Source organism: Talpa europaea (assembly GCF_964194135.1).
Source record: "Talpa europaea genome assembly, chromosome: 4".
Lineage (NCBI taxonomy): Eukaryota > Metazoa > Chordata > Mammalia > Eulipotyphla > Talpidae > Talpa > Talpa europaea.
Window position 1 is genome coordinate 53012066 of NC_140070.1, and position 20562 is coordinate 53032627.

At 39.5% G+C, this 20562-nt stretch overlaps 1 protein-coding gene across 1 annotated transcript in view; it reads right to left on the reverse strand.

Moving 5' to 3' along the window:
- Positions 1-20091, reverse strand: part of GK5 (glycerol kinase 5) — a gene marked incomplete at both ends in the record, with an annotated part of 69246 nt that extends 49155 nt beyond the window's left edge. The window contains 3 exons of the mRNA XM_084232616.1: positions 7458-7533; positions 9554-9647; positions 19930-20091. Coding sequence (XP_084088742.1) covers positions 7458-7533; positions 9554-9647; positions 19930-20091 — 332 coding nt within the window. The remainder of the gene's footprint in view (positions 1-7457; positions 7534-9553; positions 9648-19929) is intronic.
- Positions 20092-20562: the final 471 nt, after the last annotated feature.

Sequence of the window (20562 nt, forward strand, 5' to 3'; positions counted from 1 at the left end):
GAAGTCACACAAACAATCACTCAGTTGCTTACTTACAACAGGAATAAGTTCTCTGAAGGAGAACTAGAGATTCTCATGAGTATATTTAACAGGCATACCCTGTCTAGTCTGAAGGTCAGGAAGAGTATCACTGAGAGGTAACAACAGAACAGTTCTGAAGGAAGAGTAGTAATAATCAAGGAGGGTTAATATTCCAGACAAAACGTATTATATGTTCAAAGATTATAAGACAGGATATAGTATGATGTATTAAAGACTGCTGGTGGGAAAAATCACAAGAAGAAAGTATCATCATTAATTTCAATGACAGAAGACAATCTAGAACTTATTTCATACAGCCAAATATATCCCAACATTCATTTAGCAATGACATAGGTTTATCTCTCAACAATAAAGGTAGAAATGGAGGAAAAACATTAATGGCAAGGGCCTCCCCGGTGGCGCAGCGGTTGAGCGCTGGGTTGCGAAGCTGCCCGCAACCTCTGCAGCGCCAATTCAATACCCGACTGCTCCCCGGCCACCAGAGGAGGGTCCCACGTGGCATGCAGACCTCTCCTGCCGCCCGCTGCTCCCCTCAGCAGTGTACTTCGGTCCTTCTGCCTGCTCTGCTCCCCGCTCTGGCTCTGGTGAATTCTCTCACCCTACCGTGCTTCTGACTGTACCCAGTGCTTGTATAAATAAATAAATAAAACAAACAAACAAACAAATAAATCTTTTTAAAAAAACTTTAATGGCAATATTGTAAATGAACTTCCTTAAACCATTCCATGGCTCTTGATATATGTTGTGTCACAAAAATATTTTGTGTCATTAACATAAGAATTAAGTACTACATGAGAATTAAGTACTACAACTAAATACATATTTGCTGCTGACTCAGTAATTTATATACTTGTTATTATAAATTTGTAAATTCTTTGAAAGCTGGTTTTCTAATTCCTCTTTATATTCAGTGCAGCAGGCAGCACATTGCCTTACTTCCTCTAAGCCCTCAAACAGTTACTGAATGAATCCCAGTTTCTCATGACTCATAGTTTATGTTACTAACTGCACACACCCTGATCTGAGGTTACTTGGCAGAAGCCTCCCTGAGAGACACAATGCCTGAAGAAACAAAACAGTTCATGTTTTTTTAGAACAAAAAGAATTTAAAGCAACCAAATTGGAGAATATATGACTTAAATTTCTTTTGGAAGACAAATTAAAACAAACCACTGATAAAATATGTTAAAAAAAAAGTATTTAACCTAAAGAATATGAAGAATACTCAAGGACTAAAAAAAGGTTAATAAAAACTGAGTTTCCTGGCTTCTGAAGGAGGATAGGGAAATAAAGGAGGAAAGCAAATGAAAGTTTGAAGAATTAGACTTCCTGACCTCAATTATAAGGAAAATATGTTGGGGAGTTTTCCTCCATCTTTGATTTTTTTTTTTTTAAAGATTTATTTATATATGCATACAAGAGCTGGGTACAGGCCAGAGATGCGGGGGTTGAGAGGATTCACCACAGACAGAGTGGGGAGAAGAACAGGTGGATCTGCTGAAATATACTGCTGAGGGGAGCAGCAGGCGAAACAGGAGAGGTCTGCCTCGCCATGTGGGTTCCTATCTGGCTGGCTGGGATCAAACTCATGCTGCAGAGGCTGCGGATTGCCTCATAGCGCGATGCTTAACCCCTTGCGCCACCGGGAGGGCCCCATCTTTGATTTTTTTGAAGAGTCTGAGCAGGATAGGTATTAGATCTTCTGTACAGGTTTGGTAAATTTCACTGGAGAAGTCATCTGGAACCAGGCTGATGTTTTTGGGGAGATTTTTTTATTACCCTTTCAATTTCAGTACTTGTGGTTGGACTGTTTTAAGTTGTTTGTTTCATCCTGGTACAATCTTGGGAGGTTACAGGAATCTAAGAATTTATCCATTTCTTTTAGGTTGTCTAATTTGTTTGCACAGACTTTTACAGTAGGTGCTTATGATCCTGTGTATTTCTACAAGTATCTGTTATAATTTCACCTCTTGTGTTCCTGATTCTAATGATTTGGGTTTTCTCTCTTCTTTTTAAGTATAGCTAATGGTTTGTCCATTAGCTGTTTTTTTTTTAAAGATTTATTTATTTATTTATTTATACAAGCACTGGGTACAGTCAGAAGTGCGGGAGGGTGAGAGAATTCATCAGAGCCAGAGGAAGGAGCAGAACAGGCAGACCAATGAAATACACTGCTGAGGGGGGCAGCAGGTGAGACAGGAGAGGTCTGCGCACCATGTGGGACCCTCACCGGTAGCCGGGGATCAAACCGGTGCTGCAGAGTCTGTGGGCAGCTTCGCAGCCCAGTGCTCAACCGCTGCACCACCAGGGGAGGCCCTATTTTTGTTTATTTTTTCAAAGAACCAACTACTGGTCACTGATCTTTGAGATTGTATTTTTGTTTTCTATTTCATTTACTTCTGCTCTAATTTTTATTACTTTTTTTGCTTTTTACTGTTTTGGGGGGAGTGCTTTTGTTCTTTTTCTGATTTCTTCAGGCCACTATTACCATGATTCTCAAACCAAACATAGTCCAAAAAAATAAAATCATAGCTCAGTATCTCTGATGAATGTAGATGCAGAAATCTTCAACAAAATCCCAGCAAACTGAATACAGCAGCAACATATCAAGAGAATGGTTCAGCACAATCAAGCAGGCTTCATTCCATATGCAAATCATTGTCATCCATCAGATGAACAAAAAGGAAGACAAAAAACCACATGATCACCTGAATAGATGCCAAAAAGCATTGGACAAGATCCAACATCCATTTATGAAAAACACTCTCCAAAAATTGGGAATAAACAGAACATATCTAAATAGAAAAGCCATATATGACAAACTCACAGCCAACACCATATTCAATGGTGAAATAAGACAGGGATGTCCACTATCACCATTGCTATTCAACATAGTTTTAGAAGTCCTAGCTGAAGCAATTAGGGAAGATAAAGACAGAAGGAATCCCAATTGCAAAAGAAGTAAAATTTACATTATTTGCAGGTGACAAGCTAATATACTTAGAGAAACCAAAGGATTCTACAAAAGACTTCTAGAAATAATAAATGAGTATAGTCAAGAGGCAGGATACAAAATCAATACCAAAAATTGGTGGAATTTCTAAATGCAAACAATGTATCAGAAGAAAGAAAATAAGGAATACAGTTCTATTCACAATTATGTCTAAAAGAATGAATTACCTGGGAATAAACTTAACAAAGGAGATAAAGGACCTGCACAACAAAAACCATAAATCTCTGTTAAAGAAAATAAAAGAAGACACAAAGAAATGGAAAGATGGTCCATGCTCATGGATTGGAAGAATTAACATCATTAAAATGGCCACATTACCCAAAGCAATTTACAGATTTAATGGACTACCTATCAAAATACCAATGACTTTTTTAAGGAAATAGAATAATTACCAAATTTGTATGGAGCCATAAAAGGCCCCAAATAGTTAAATCAATCTGGAGAGAAAAGAGGAAAATTGGAGATATCACACTTCCTGACTTCAAACAACATTACACAGCAAAAGTAATGAAACCACTATGGTACTGGAACAAAAACAGAAACTCAGACCAATGGAACAGACTGGAAGCCCAGAGACAAACACATATAAATAGGGACAGTTGATCTTTGATCAAGGAGTTATGGTCATACAATGGAGAAACGATAGCTTTTTAAATAAATGGTGCTGGGAAACATGGATAGCCACATGCAAAAAAATCAATAAAGCAAGACCCATATTTAACTCCATGCAAAAAATTAATTGAAGGGCCTCCCCTGGTGGCGCAGGCAGTTGAGCACAGTGCTGTGACGCTGTCCTCAGACTCTGTAGAGCCGGTTCGATCCCGGCCAGCCGGCAAGAATCCCACATGGCACAGCAGAACTCTCCTGTCTAGCCCCCTGCTCCCCTCAGCAGTGTATTTCATCAGTCTGCCTATTCTGTTACCACTTTGTCTCTGGTGGATCCTCTTACCCTCCTGCACATCTGGCCTGTAGCCCGGTTCTTGTATGCATAAATAAATAAATAAATTTTAAAAAATTAATTGAAAATGGAATAAAGAGGGCCTCCTTGGTGGCGCAAGGGGTTAAGATGCAACCCATGAAGTTTCCGCAGCCTCTGCAGCATGACTTCGATCCCCCAGCTGGCCAGGAAGCAATCCACATGGTGCAGCAGACCTCTCCTGACTCGCCCGCTGCTCCCCTCAGCAGTGTACTTCAGTCAATCTGCCTGTTCTGTTCCCCACTCTGTCTCTCACCACACCCCCCCACCTCTGGCCTGTACCCCAGCTCTTGTATGCATAAATAAATAAATCTTTATTTAAAAAAATGGAATAAAGATTTAGACATAAAAAATGAAAACATAAAGTATCTGAAATAAAGTATAGGGGACACATGACAGGACATCTACCACAAAGATGTTTTGGGGGACTAAATTCCAACAGCTGGGGAAACAAAAACACAAATAAACAAGTGGGACTAAATCAAACTTATAAGTTTTTATACCTATGAAAAACAATATGGGGATTTTTCAAGAAAATAAAGATGGAAATTCTATATGACTCAGCACATTTATTAGGTATTTATCCAAAACCATGAAAACTAATATGAAAAGATTTATCTACATCTATGTACATAGCAGCACTGTTCACAACTGTCAAGTTATGGACCCAATCCAAGTGCCCTTCAACAGATGAATAGTTAGAGAAACTGTGGAGCATATACTCAATGGAATATTACAGAGCTGTGATAAAAAGATGAAACAGGGCATTTGGAACAAAATGGATGGATCTTGATGTGATTATGCTGAGTAAAATCATTCAAAAAGTAAAAGATAGATTTTAAATGGTTTCACTCATCTGTGGTGTAAACATTGAAAAAACAATTATACACAAACAAAAGACAACTAAAAGTTGAATTCAGCAAAAAGAGGATAACAATTACCTGAGGGAATGGGGGAAAGGCTAGAGGGGGTGAGGGAGGGAGGCAGATTGGGGTATGGGCATGGGTGGTTTGGTGAAGGAAAAAAGAAAGAATGGAGAGTCGCAATAGGGGAAAAACTGTGTCTAAAATTTTTATAGAAAAATTAGGGGAGAAAATTATAAGGAAAGTAATGTTTTATGGTCACAGTGACAAAGGAGGAAAAAAAGTAATGATCTCGGAAGTCCTAGGAGGTGCTGGCTAGGATGGAGTGGTTGGTTTCACAGATTCCCAGGCATCTCTCTCCTTTTCTCAAAAATGAACAAGTACTACTTTCTGGTTGCTCAGAGATGTGCCCTTCCTTTGTGGTATCTCAACTGTTTCTTGGAAAACATGTGGAATCTGTCAGCATTATATGTCACAGTGATTCAACCAGGACACAGGGAACAGCACAAGGCTCCAAGATTTTATAGTAAAGGAAGTACAAAACCATGTGGACATGATTTAAAAAGTACTCAGTATTTCAGTTCCTACAAAGAGTGCTTGCAACATTCATGAAAACACAACATTTCTAAAAAGGACAGCCAAAGAGAAAACGCCATTAATCTTAGGAAATTTTAACCTTTTACAACAATAACATCAATTAGGGAAGAGGGCAATTTGTAATTGACTCTTTTATTTCTTTGGAGAGTGAGGTGTGGTCTTACTGTCACATAAAAATTCTGTTCCCTAATACTTTGACCTTCCTGTCATGAGTAACATGGTATCCACATTATGATGATGCCACCTCTGTGGCCAATAACCTAATCACCAAATCCAACCAAATGTGGCACTTCTACAAGTTCCCGAGGAATGCGCTGCTGCTTCCACTTCCATATCATTCACTTCCCAGACTCGCACTGGTCCTATTTTGTCATTTTTTTTTGCTCTCTGACGCCCTTGAAATTTTGGCAGGAAAGCCTACTATCAAAATCCTTAGGCTTCCCTTCACTCTGCTTAATCTCTACCAGAGAACACATCTAATTCTGAAACCTCATATACAACAGTGATGATTCTGCCCTTAGGGGACATTTGGCAATGTCTATAGATATTTCTGGTTTTCACAATTCAAGGGTGATGTGCTATTAGCATTTAGTGGGCAGAGACCAGGAATGCCCAGGACAAACCACAGCAACAAAGAATTATTTCAAATGGCCCCCCTGAAACATCTCAAATGGCCCAATATGTCAATAGTGCCACTGTTTAGAAATCTTGATGTACTTGGATGACCTCAATTCATTCCTTCCTTTAGCTGACAAAGGTTATGACTTGCATGCCCAAGGTAATGAGTAAGGAAATGGGTGCAAAGGGGAACTGCAGGTGCTGGCATCAACCTGAGAGGCATTCTGCCCTGAATGAAAAGAGTACTACTTGGTGGAAATGAGCAAAGCCTCAGTCTAACACAAATCAATATTCTAACCTCATTTGTGATAGTTCCACATTTATATGTTCCAAATCAAATACTTTACTACGCTCCCTTCTACCCACCCCCATAACCATCTAACGTGTTCCTCTTCTTATACGCTATAATTTCTATCATATCATCCTAGATAAACATCAAAGTCTAGGACATCAGAAGTGTTGGTACATTTAAAATTCTTTCCCTTGCCTAACTCTGAATTAAAGGCCAGATCCTAGTGAATTCTCCCCACCCACTATGCCAACCACTTTTTCCCCACTGCCACAAGCTCAAGAAAACTTTTGGAGTCTAGTGCTTTGTAATACATTTACATTTTTCAGTGTTTTTGATTATTGCTGGTATTTTTAAAGCAAAAAACTACACAGTTGAAGGGTATGGGAGTACTGGAAAGAGCATGTGCTTTGGGGTCAAAATACAATTTGAAATCTTAACTCGATTTATTAACTTAGTCACCTCTGAGCAACTTACTTTTGTAAGTTGTGAGCCCCAATTTCTCTGGCAAAACAAACCCACCTAAATGACAAGTTTGTGTATAAAGATAAAGGAACCTAAAGTATCACAAGTTTTCACTACATGGTAGCCATTATGATAATATAACTGTGTCTAATCTATACATATCTCAAATGCTATAGATATTAAATTTGAATTAGACTAAAAATATTAAACCATAATCATAATAATGTATTTCTGATCTTTATTAGGTTTCTCTGAATTGTTTTAGGTATAAACTACTTTTTTTAAGCTTTACTTTATGCTTAGTTGAAAAAATAACTCACACCAAAAGAAAGAATGGAGAATTTTAAAGATGGTGATAGTCTAGACAGGCTTACTCTAATCCTTCTTAACCAAACAAAACTGTTCTTAATTGACAAAGTTAAAACTCCCACACACATATTTCACAACATATATTTACTGTGTATAAACCCAGCAATAAGGGGACAGGGGGAGGGATGGATAAAAAAATAACACCAGTAATAAAGAGTGGGTGGGAGAATAAATAAATAAACAAATAAACCCAGTAATAGAGTGCTTATTACACAATGTACTTACTTGTTCCACGTAATGAAAGTTGCTCTCTGTGTAGAAATGCCAAGACCAACAATCTGATTCATCTCTATTCCTGCAGCTACAAATAGACACAGATAAAACATAGGTTTAGAAGTCAGTAAAAATAAATAAATAAATAAAAGTAAGTAAAGGGGTCTCCCTGGTGGCACAGGTAGTTGAGAGCAGCGCTGTGAAGCTGTCCGCAGCCTCTGCAGCACGAGTTTGATCCCTGGCCAGCCAGGGAGCAACCCGCATGGCGCAGCAGACCTCTCCTGTCTTGCCTGCTGCTCCCCTCAGCAGTGTATTTCAGTCATTCTGCCTGTTCTGTTCCCTGCTCTGTCTCTGGTGAATCCTCTCACCCTCCCACACATCTGGCCTATACCCCTGTTCTTGTACAAATAAAATAAATCTCAAAAATAAATAAATAAATAAATAAATAGAAGTCAGTGAAGTTGTCTTCACAGTATTATGATACAGGAAAGAAACTTTTCAATATAATCTTTACCAAAAAATTCTCAGTTTAGCATTTAGTCATAAAATTGGAGCCAATACTAAGATATTGTTATTACAATGTTATTACGATATTGTTATTACTAAGATAAGTTATTACGATGACTTTTAGTAATTTTTTTTATCTAAAAGGGGAAAAAGTCATTCCAATAATAACAAAATGGTCTTTTGTGTTAAATGTCAGAAAAAAAAATACTACTCAAGGTAAGTCAGATTTCATTTTCTCCTTCATAATGCTAGGAGACTAGATCTTAACATAAGCAGTGATCTACCATAATACAAGATAGCTAGCTGATGGCAAAAAATGAAAACCTCAGTGAAAGTAGCATTATTGAAACTTAGGTCTTATTTTCCACATAAACAGATGTTAAAAATAAAAACATTTTGGGGGTCCAAATTTCTTAACATACAGCAACTCAAGTGTTTTCCATGATATTTTCTTATACAGCAATTTACCCCCCTGGGCAAATTTGGGACAACTTCTACTTGAGCACTGAGGAAGACACACCACCCCCTACACAGCAGCCTTTCCAAAAATATTTCACCTGAATCTAATCATGATCAAATAATTAGCCACAAATGAGGAACAATCTACTAAACTGGTCTGTGCTTTTGAAAGTATCAGTGTCACGAAAAACATACTCTAGATTAGAGATGAAACAGACTGCCTGCAGTCTGTAGGTTCTTTTGTTATAAATGACAAAGAACAGAGGGGAATATTGAACACGAGTATTAGAAAAATTACGTTAATATTAAATTTCCTTGTGATAATTACATTATATTTATATAGGAGAATACACCTTTTCTTTGGAGATAATGCTCACGTATTTAGCAGTGTGCAGTTGTCCCAACCAACCTTCAAATGAGTCAGCCAAAAAAAAAAGTGTTATAGGATGACAAACATTGTAAACACATCTGAATCTAGGAGAAAGACATAAAGGTGTTCAATTTATTATCCTTGCACATTTTTTTAAATAGGTTTTGAAATGTTTCTAACAGAAAAGGTGCGAAGGATAAGCAACTGTCAGGAAAATGAAGCAAAAGACTTTTAAGAATTCATATTTACAAGTCATCTTTCACCATGTTCTTAAAGAATACTGCACTGGAATGTTTGTGAAGAACTAACATTTCAAACCACGACTGCAGCCAGCAGAGGACTTAGCATCAAGAGGTCACACAGAAAAAAACAAAATAAAACAAAAACTTATTTTACATTACAGGTAACGCAGTTGTAAAACTCCTAACAGCAGGAACTATTTTTGTAACTTTGTTTATAACTCCCTAGCATTTTGTGGGTGTGTTCCTAAGTTGATAATTGTACACAGTAGTATTTTAATGAAGTCATAATTTCCCAGTATTGTTGTCAGGGGACATTTTCAGTTTGCAATGCTGCTGTTACCTTTCCTTGACAAAGTGGTTCATTGCAAACTGAAAATGTCCCCTGAAAAATACTGGGAAATTATGACTTCATTAAAATACTATGTGTACAATTATAACTTAGGAAACACACAAAATTCTAGACACCTGAAGAAAACTCTTACTACAAATAAAATGTACTTTTACTATTTTTATTTTTTAAGTACAATTACCTTTGACAGATTCTTTTATTACAGCAACAAATTGAACCCAGAGAACATCAGGATCAATTTCAACCCAGCCAGCTTGAGGATAAAGATTTTCTACCTATTTGTGAAAAGAGAAGATTGAGTAAAACAACATTAGATAAAACCAATAGCATCTGGGTCTTAAGATTATGGTTAAAGAACATGATTTCACTTATTACTCAATTCATTTTACTGTTAAAATGGAAAAAATACATATGGGGAAAAAAGAACTATAAATCAAAATAACAGTAATTATGCTATGAATTTAGAGATTTTAGCTGTATTTATTTATTATTTTTCTTATTGCTCACTTTATTTTCCAAGTTTTCCACAATAAAGATGTATTATACTTACAAAACGAAAAAAAGTCAGACTTTCGTTTATTTTTTTTACCTTTTTAAAATATATTAATTTGGGATTATATTTTTGCTCTTCCAGATACACACAAGTTCCAAAAAGAAAATTACACACACACACACACACACACATATATATATATATATATATTTGTGCACTCTAAAAAATATGCTGACAGGCGGGGAAGAAGATAGAAATTCAAATACCTTAACAGGTGGTAAGTTTCCCATTTTTCTTCTGGTATCCCTGTCCTGAACTCAAGGCAACTTAAAAATAAGAAAAGGATACTAGGTGCAGATGAAACACTAGGAGAAACACTCACATTTTGGCTGATGCTAAGACAGAATATTAGAAACCCCCTCCCTTTTTTTTCTTCCTTTGCCTCTATACTCTGTACCTAGGCTATCCTATCCAGTGGTGGTGATGACAGCAATAACCATAAATACCTAAGTTACTGACAGATGTACAACTTTTTCTCCATCAGAAGAGCTGTAAAACCAAGTGATTAAGGTGAACCCCCAAGGCTTTTCTTCTCTGTGCTCTTGCTGACTTGTATCACCTGCTGACAGAGAAGTACCTAGAAGCTCCAGTTTTCTGACAAGAGGACCCAAAAGGGGAGGCTCAGGGACTAGGAAAGTAGCAGGAAGATCTCAGAGAGGGAGAGGCTTGGGGAAGCAACTGCATAAGTTCTGTATTAACTCCTAGGTTCACTTCAAAGCTGCACTTGTGGAAATATAATCCTATGGCATAACAGAGACTTTAAGAACAGAACTAAGGCACAGACCACACTACCCCGGTCCCAGACTGATCACTGGGTGGCATATACACAGGGCAGATTCAAATAGCACTACCAAGATTTTGAAAACAACTAACACTGAAGCCACATCCACAGAAGGCTGATCAGAATTTGTATCCTGAACCCACCTGTATTAACTGCCAAAAGAAAATAACAACATTCATCATAGGAATTACACAAGACCCAGTCTTATGACATTCAAAATAGCCATGAAAACCATCTAAAATTACAAGGCGTGTGAAGAATCAGAACAATTGCAACTTGCATGGTAAAAGATAGTTAGCAGATGTTAATGCCAAAATGGCAAAGTTCTGAGAAAGACTTTAAAGCTGCTTAGTATAAAATTGCTCCAAGTAGGGAAAATTCCTTTGGGGAAAAAATGAAAGTTTAAAAGCCTTAACAAAGACATAAAACAAACAAAAGAAAAAGAAATGAAAATTTCAAAATACAGTAACTAGGGGAGTAGGAGAAATGGAGAGATCTGGTCAAAGGTATAAACTTTAAGTTATCAGATGAATAAGCTCTGGAGAGCTAATGTACAGAATTATGACTATTGTTAATAATAATTTATTGTACCTGAAATTTGCCAAGAGTAGTTCCCAATTGTTATACACATGTATACTAAAACATAATGTTTTGCAATGTCTCCTGAAAAAAAAAAAACAAAACCATAATGTTATACACCTTTCTCACTAATTCCTCAATAAAGCTAGAAAAATCAATTAAAGAATCAAAACTAAAAACTTACTGGATGGGCTCAATATTAGAATAAAGAGAACAGAAGAAAGTCAATAAACTTGAAGATACAGCAACAGAAATGAACTAATATGAACAATAGAAAGAAAAGAGATTGGGGGAAAATGAACAAAGCCTCAGTGTTCTGTGGACAAGGGCAAAAGGTCTACTATTTATTCATGGGGGAGGAAATTGGAGGTGGAGGTGGGAGGGTAGGGCGGTGGGGGTTGGAGGGGGAAGAGGAGAGTTCATTGCAGGAAAAAACACTTAGGGTAATTAATAGTGCTAAAACAAAGTTCAGTGAAAGGTTTTAAAATTTAAAAGATTTGAAATCCATATTCTAGACACAAAAAAATAGAAAAAGGACAAATTCAAAGCATAACTCACTGTTTTGTTGTGTTTTGTTTTTGCATTACACATTATTAACCAAAGCTAACAACTAAGTGGGTACCCTTTTGCCTGATCCCAAGTAAGAACTCAAGTCTAGAGTCAGGGCACAGCTGGTCTTCTCCTGTGAAAAAGCTGAGCCTGTGAATATTGCTGTTCCTGTGTGTGGGAGGAGGGAAGGGCAGGGGAGGAATCAGCATTTGGAAGCTGCCATTTGCAAAGAAATTAGTGACCTCAAAGAATATCAATTCTGAGATTTGTGATGGTGCTAAAACTCTCAGTTTCCAAAAAAAGGCTCTAAATAGGTTAAATTATTTTTTAAGATTTTATTTATTTATGCATGGACGAAATGGAGTGTAGGCCAGAGATGTGGGGGAGTAAGAGAGACAGAGTGAGGAGCAGAATAGGTGGATCTACTGAAATACACTGCTGAAGGGAGCAGCAGGTGAGACAGGAGAGGTCTGATGCACTATGTGTGGCCAGGGATCCAACTCATGCCACAGTGGCTGGTGATAGCTTGATAGTACTGAGATAACATTAACCCTTACACCACTAGGAAGGCCTAAATAGGGTAAATTTTGACTAACTTCTTTGTTTTCCTTAATGCACAGATAGCATCAGAGAGATACCAATACATTAACCAGACCTCTTCCCTGATTTTCTTTGACTTCATAAAAATCCTTGAAATGTTTCATGTAATCTCCTTGTGAATACATCAACTGTATTAGACTCACTGAGAAGCTCAGAATTTGGGCAGCCTGCCCAGAGCTATCTGGAGGCTGATCCTAGGCTCAAATCCTCAATCTTGATTCTTTAATAAACTAACTTATTTCTGTTTGTCTCAATTTGCTTAAGCCAACAACATCCAGATTCTTTGTAATTTAAATGCTAAAATCTAAAAACACAAAAAAACTAAAACAGTCAGACATATTACAAATATAGAACAATAATCCAAATGGATTTCTTATCAGAAGACTATCATGAGGGTGAGGAGGCAGTACTAAAAGAACTGTCATGCACAATTCTGTATCAAAATCCCAGCAGAATTTTTTGTGTAAATGTAGATATGATAAGTCTGAAAATTTATATTTTAGGCAAAAGGACTAAAATAGCCAAATAATGCTGAAAAGATGTAAAATTGGAAGAATCACACTACTCAGTCCCATGACTTAATAGACAGGCACAGTAATTAAAAGTGTGCTACTAGCATAAAAATAGACAAACAGATTAATGGAACAGAACAGAGCCCAGAAGTAGACCCACACAAATAAGAATAAGGATTTTTGAAAAATGAACAAGGCTGAATTGCCTCGGAGAAAAGACAGTTTTTTCAACATAGTTGGAATAACTAAACATCCATATACAAAAAAAAGAACCTCTATCTAAACCTCATCTCTTATACAAAAATTAACTCAAAATGGATCACAGACGGAAATATATAGTAAAACTATAAAATGTTGAGGAGAAAATCTTTTTCACTTGTGGGTAGTTGAAGAATTCTTAGACATGACAACAAAAACACAATTCCTAAAACAAACAAAAATGATAAATTGGATTTCATCAAAATTAAAAATGTTTGCTCTGCAAAAGACTATTAGGAAAATGAAAAGACAAAGTACAGATTGGTTTAAAATATCTGCAAATCACATATCCAACACAGGTTTGATAAGCCAGTAAATATAAAGAAATCTCAAAATTCAACAGTATGAAAACAAACAACCCAAATGAAAAATGGGGAAAGTCTTGAACAGGCACTTCATCAAGGAAGATATATGGATGGCAAACATGCACATGGAAATATTCAACATTATTAGTCATTAAGTAAATACAAATAAAAAATATGGATTCTACTACATCTATTAGCATACCCAAAATAAAAAACACTAACAAAACAAAGTGTTGCTGAGAAAAAATGGAACTCTGTAAGTTTTTTCTACTTAATGTCTGGTTCCACTTATATGACATCCTCAAAAAGACAAATCTATGGTCATGGAAAATGAATCTGGGGTTACCAAAGGAAAGGCGTGATTATGACAATGGAGGGGGAGCAAAAGGCAATTTTGGGGGTCACTACTATATATCTGCTAAAACTCATAGAACTTAATGACCAAAAAAAATCAATTCTACTATCTGTTAACTTAAAAAATAAAATAAAGAAAAGGAACACATGGCTGAAATGTTAAAATGATGGCTTGAAGCTATGTTTTCTCTCCCAGTCCTCTCAAGACTCCACTTCAATAGAAACATTAATAATATTTACAGACAGGGCCTCCCTGGTGGCGCAGCGGTTGAGCGCTGGGTTGCGAAACTGCGCGCGGCCTCTGCGGCGCCGGTTCGATCCCCGGCTGCTCCCCGGCCACCGGAGGAGGGTCCCACATGGCGCGCAGACCTCTCCTGCCGCCCGCTGCTCCCCTCAGCAGTGTACTTCGGTCCTTCTGCCTGCTCTGCTCCCCGCTCTGGCTCTGGTGAATTCTCTCACCCTCCCGCACTTCTGACTGTACCCAGTGCATGTATAAACAAAACAAGCAAACAAATAAATAAAGCATCCCTCTATTTAAAAAAAAAATAATAATAATAATATTTACAGACAGGGAAAATGTGAAAAGAAAAAACCAACTCAGACCACATTTTAATAAACTGGACCAAACCAGGTCTTTAATGTGAATAGTGAATGTGTGGGTGATACACAGCTAAGCACAGAGGAGAAAACTGACACCTCACTACCCTCTCAAATGATACCATATCTTTACACAACCTGTGGCAGAGATTCTAGGGTTTTTGAATCCTGAAAACCAGCAGAACCTCCAAAGGATGGGATACAGACAGGGCAGAACATAGGATGTTTCAGAGTCTTTACAAGGATTCCTAGTTTCCCTCCTCCAGCCAGATCACTATCCCTCCCTATCCTGGCCGAAAGTAAATTCACTTTCTGGAGACGTTGAAACAGAGCAGTTCTTTACTTGCAAATACCATATAGAGCCGAGTGGGGTAAGACATCACACTGAAAATATGAACAGGTAACCAGCCAAAGATCACAATTTAAGGAAAATCTGTATCATGTAAGAAAAGGTCAAAAATAAAGAGAAAAAAGAACTAAGGAAACAGTAACGATGTAAGGAGCATGATAGTGACACCGGGTGACATGGAAAAAGAATCTATTATTCCCCAGTGAACTCATCAGAAACAGATTTAACATAATCAGTTCCCCTCTAACCATTATTTCTATTTCTTCTATGCAAGACTTCCATGACCACAGACTATAAGGGCACAAATAAAATCAACATTTGCTCATGCTGAAAAAAAAAATCAGTATGGATGCCACTGCCTCAACAGTATCCTACAAACATGCCCCCCCCCACTCCACTAACATGGGTAGCTCACCATTTCCAAACATGTGACGATGAAATCTGCTCCTTTACCAAAGGAAGATCAAACCAAAGTTAGATCAAGAACAAAATCATATGCCTGTTGGCCATTTGCATTTCCTCTTCAGAGAAGTTTCTTTTTAGCTCTTCTGCCCATTTTTTGACTGGATTATTTTTGTTGTTGTTGTTGAGTCTCATCAGCTCTTTGCAGATTTTTGTGATCAGTCCTTTATCATTAGTGTTGTGTGCAAAAATGTTCTCCCAGTCGGTGGGGTTTCTCTTTGTTTTTGTTATTGTCTCTTTTGCTGTGCAGAAGCTCTTTAATTTGATGTAGTCCCAGCTGTTTATCTTTGCCTTCACTATCACTGCTTTGGGTGATGTGTCTGTAAAGATGTCTTTGATGTGCATATCACGTAGTGTTTCGCCTATATTTCTTTCTATGTATTTTATGGTTTCAGGTCTTATGTCAACATCACTTGTAATCAGGGAAATGCAAATCAAAACTACCATGAAATACCATCTTACACCAGTGAGAATGGCACATATTAAAAAAACTAGCAACAACAAATGTAGGCGAGGTTGTGGAGAAAAAGGAACTCTCCTGCACTGTTGGTGGGAGTGCAAACTGGTCCAACCACTGTGGATAGCTGTGTGGAGATTTCTGGACCTACTAAACATAGAGCTTCCATATGATCCAGCAATTCCACTCCTAGGTATTTACCCAAAGGACACAGAAACATCAATTCCAAAGAGCACCTGCACCCCTATGTTTATAGCAGCACTCTTTACAATAGCTAAGCTTTGGAAACAACCCAAATGCCCAAAAATAGATGACTGGATCAAGAAGACGTGGTACATATATACCATGGAATATTACTCAGCAATCAAAAAAAGATAAACACATGCAATTTGCAGCAACATGGATGGCGCTGGAAGGGATCATGCTCAGCGAAATAAGCCAGAAAGAAAAAGAAAAATACTGGATGGTCTCACTCATAGCAGGAATCTAGAAAACTTAAATAAGGGACCAAGAAAATGAATAACTATAAGAAAGTGAAAATCAAAATCAACAAATAACTATGAACCAGAGACACTCTATGTGAGGTGGGGGGCGGGGAGGGGAGGGATTGGGATCAAAATAAGGGGGTTGCAATTGTATGGGGAATATAAAAATAAAATTTATTTAAAAAAAAAAAAGAGAGGGGAAAAAAAAGAGAGGAAAAAAAAAGAGAGAGAAAAAAAAAAAGAACAAAATCAGGGCCTCCCTGGTGGCGCAAGGGCTTAAGCACCACATTATGAAGCAATCCACAGCCTCAGCAGCACAAATTCGATCCCCGGCAGGCCAGGGAGCAACCCACATGGCGCAGCAGACCTCTCCTGTCTCACCCGCTGCTCCCCTCAGCAGTGTATTTCCGTCCTTCTGTCCGTTCTGCTCCCTATTCTATCTCTGATGAATCCTCTCACCTCGTATCTCTGGCCTGTACCTCAGCTCTTGTATGCATAAATAAATCTTTAAAAAAAAAAAAAAAGAACAAAATCAAAGTTAAGGAGGAACTGTTTTGTTGATTTAAAACAAAAGACAACAGGGCCTCCCCGGTGGTGCAGCAGTTGAGTGTTGGGTTGGGAAGCTGCCCGCAGCCTCTGCAGCGCTGGTTTGATCCCCGGCTGCTCCCCGGCCACTGGAGGAGGGTCCCACATGGCGCGCAGACCTCTCCTGCTGCCCACTGCTCCCCTCAGCAGTGTACTTTGGTCCTTCTGCCTGCTCTGCTCCCCACTCTGGCTCTGGTGAATTCTCTCACCCTCCCATGCTTCTGACTGTACCCAGTGCTTGTATAAATAAATAAATAAATCTTTAAAAAAAAATTATTAAAAAAACTATAAAAAAATTAAAAAAAAAAAAACAACAAAAGACAACAACAGCCAGATTTTAAAAAGAAAGTACAGATGGCATATGCTATTGGAGATACCACCACTTTCTATGGAGTGACCTTTCTGATCTGTTTTTCCAATCAAAATGCTTTCATTTTTGATGGTTTCTCACAAAAGTCTTGTTGGTCTACATTGATACTTAGCACCTGGTTTATTACATCCATTTTTAAAAACTAAAAATATCAAATATTCACAATCAGGGGTTCCAAGTCTCAATACTATTCCAATTGTGACCCCAATATTTGAGAATTCATAGGAAGATTGTAATACAAATTATAGATGTATTTTTGCTATTAAAAAGCACCATAAGAAATAACACTGAAGTTTTCCTAGAAGCCTCCTGGCCTTCTAATGTAAAGGTTCATGTTTGATATTTCAATTTTAACTAAAGACCAACACAGTCTATTTTTTCTTGTTTCTACAAGGTGATCTCTTCAGTTCTTCTATTTCTCTCTCTTTTTTTTTTAAGATTTATTTATTTAATACAAGAACCAAGGTACAGGCCAGATGTACGGGATGGTGAGAGGATTCACCAGAGACAGAGTGAGGAGCAGAACAGGCAGACTGATGAAATACACTGCTGAGGGGAGCAGCGGGCACGGCAGGAGAGATCTGCCTCGCCATGTGGGACTCTCGCCTGTCGGCAGGGATAGAATAGGTGCTACAGAGGCAGTGGACAGCTTCACAGCATGGCTGTCAACCACCTGCACTACCAGGGGAGGCCCTCTTTTTTCTCTTTTAAAGCTATCTATTTGCCAGAATCAACCAAGTCCTACACTAAGAGGTTTGGGTTTCTATTATATATTCTTTCCCTCATAATATTAGCAGAGTTGTGATTTTTCACTTGAGGGCACAAGCTACACCTCTAATTCACAGAGTCCCATGAAGCAAACGGAATTCTTAAACTTTGATAAAATGCAGTCATTATTTATTTTGCACCTATGAAGTAATAAACAAGGTGCTAAGTATCAGCATAGGCCTACAAGACTCTTTCCCAAATATCCCAAATTAGCTTCAGTAAAGGATCAATTGTTGGTTTTTTCTTATTTCTAACTCATTGTGGACCAAACAATATTTTAAGATGTAATTAAAACAAAACTACATACAAGTAAAATTCCAAATGTTTTAAGATAGCAGACATGAAATTACTCTGCCAAATTGCTACACATATTTCTAAACATTTAGTTGCTATATCTTATCTAGAGCAGCCCACCTATCATACTTTAAGTAACACTGCTTTAAACTCCGCTACTAGTTTGAAGCACTGCTATATGCTCCTTTATCTAAGATGGTCCTTCATCCTTTGAGGACAGGGACACTTTGCATTTTCATTTGCTCATATAACTTCCCAGTTTTCTTCTCCACAGTTCAGTGTCTAAATAAACCATTCTAGTCTCCTGCTACTCACAGCAATCATGATTCATCTTTGAGATTCTTCCCTGATCTATATAAAAAAGAATGATTCTCTCCAAATAACACTGTATTTGAAACTTTGTATCTGCTAGCAATTTCTGTTTCCTTTGGTTCCAACACCTCAGTTCCCTTCAAAAAAAAAAAAAAAAATCACTGCTTAAAGCAAAAGTACTTTGTGTCTAGAATTACAAGGGAGTCTGTGAAAAGTGTCACTGTGTTGTGACAGACTCATAAAAAGATAAGGAGCACACAGTCACTGAAGGACTTTTCACCTGTCCTTACAGGGTGGGGTATGGATGGGGTGTGTGGGCTGTGTTCCTGCACAGGTTCACAACTCAAGGTCTTGGTCCTGAGGCCTGAATGAAGTGTGCTGTTTCCTGACAACAAATACTCATCACAGTCATTACTTATTTTCATCCTGGGTAAGACCTGATCCTAGACAACTGCTGCCACTGAAAAACACTCCTAAGGAGGTGGGGATTGAGAAATCCAAGAGACCAGTGCTGCTGGGAATGGTTCAGGTTAATAATTGCTATGTTCTGGCCACCACTACTCCCATGAAAGATGTTAGTATTGGGAAGAAGATTAAGTAAGAACACCAAGTAAATAACCATTATTTTAGAGGCGCTGGCAATTGTGTAGAAATCAACACTTCATTAAATGAGAACAGAAGAGTAACAAACAATGTGCTGGGTGCTATCCCAATTCAAAACTTCACTAAAACAAAAACTAATGACTTGGTAAGTTCCTCAAAAGGCAAAAAATATTTTCATGAATTCTCAAAGATGGGAAGAGAGAAACGAATGACAACCTAGTCTGCAAAACCTGCCCAATATCTCTCCTGTGTCTATGGAAATCAACTGCTCATGTGAGGAGCCAGCGCTTTGAGAGTAGTTAATGATGACAGTCGAAGAAAGGACAAAAGAAACAAATTTAAGTTTTATCAAGACTTGAAAAATTGCAGAAAGACGGGTTGGAAGTCGATCAAGAAAGGGGCAGAAAAAAACAAGGCAGTCACGGAGCACCCTCGGGCTGGATGAGCGCAGCCTTCCCAGCCCTGCCCTGCCCTGCCCAGTCACCTCAGTCCCAGGTAGGAGAGGCCGGCGAGGCGAGAGCCCAGGTGAGAGGATGCAGAGGAGCGGCCCGGGTCACCAACCCGCCGCCTCTCGCTCCCGGTCTGGACTGGAAGGGAGCGCGGGGTTCACCCCGCCGGGAGAGGGAAAGCGGGATCTGGCCAGACGCGCAGCCCCGGGCCCGTCAGCGCGGCAGGGGGGCCCGTCCCGGCCGGCGGAGGCGCCCCCGCCCCTCGCCCCAGGCGACCCGACCCCGGGTCCTCGGCGCGACCCTGCCCGGCGGCCCCGACGCCCGCTCCCGATTACCTTCCGCGCGCTGGAGCCGCAGATCCGCGCCGCGCGGTCATAGACGTGGCAGCGGATCACCGAGCTGCCCACGTCCAGCCCCAGCACGAAGCCGGGGTGCGGCGGGTGCCAGGAGCTCTGCTTGGGGTGGCCCCGCCGCCGGACGTCAGGCAGCTCCGACATCCCGACCCCGCCAGCTCCTCGGCCGCAGCAGCGGACCCAGCGCGCTGGAAACGCTCGCACTTCAGAGGCGGAGCTCGCCCCCCGGCCGCCGCCCCCGGCCCGCCCCTTCCGCGAGTTCCGGGGGCGGCCCGCCCCGACGCTAGCCCCGCCCCGGCGCTAGCCCCGCCCCGGCGCCGTGACGTCAGGCGCGCGGGGAAGCTGCCGAGGCGCGCGCCCGGGTCGGGCGGCCGCGGGCGGCGCGCGGCGGTGGTTGCCGGGGCGGGCGAGCGCGGAGTCCCCGGCGCTCCGCGGGCGCCTCCTTTTAGCCTTGGGTTGGCCCCTGGTTTTCATGATTTCCCGGTTACTCCAAGCGCCCCTGAGCTAGTGCTGCGTTTCGTTGCACCGTACTTACATTTAGGAAATTTCTATGAAAGATAAAGTGACGCGGAAGATAAAGTTTCCTCCCCAGGATTTCTCGCCCCAGAAAATAGG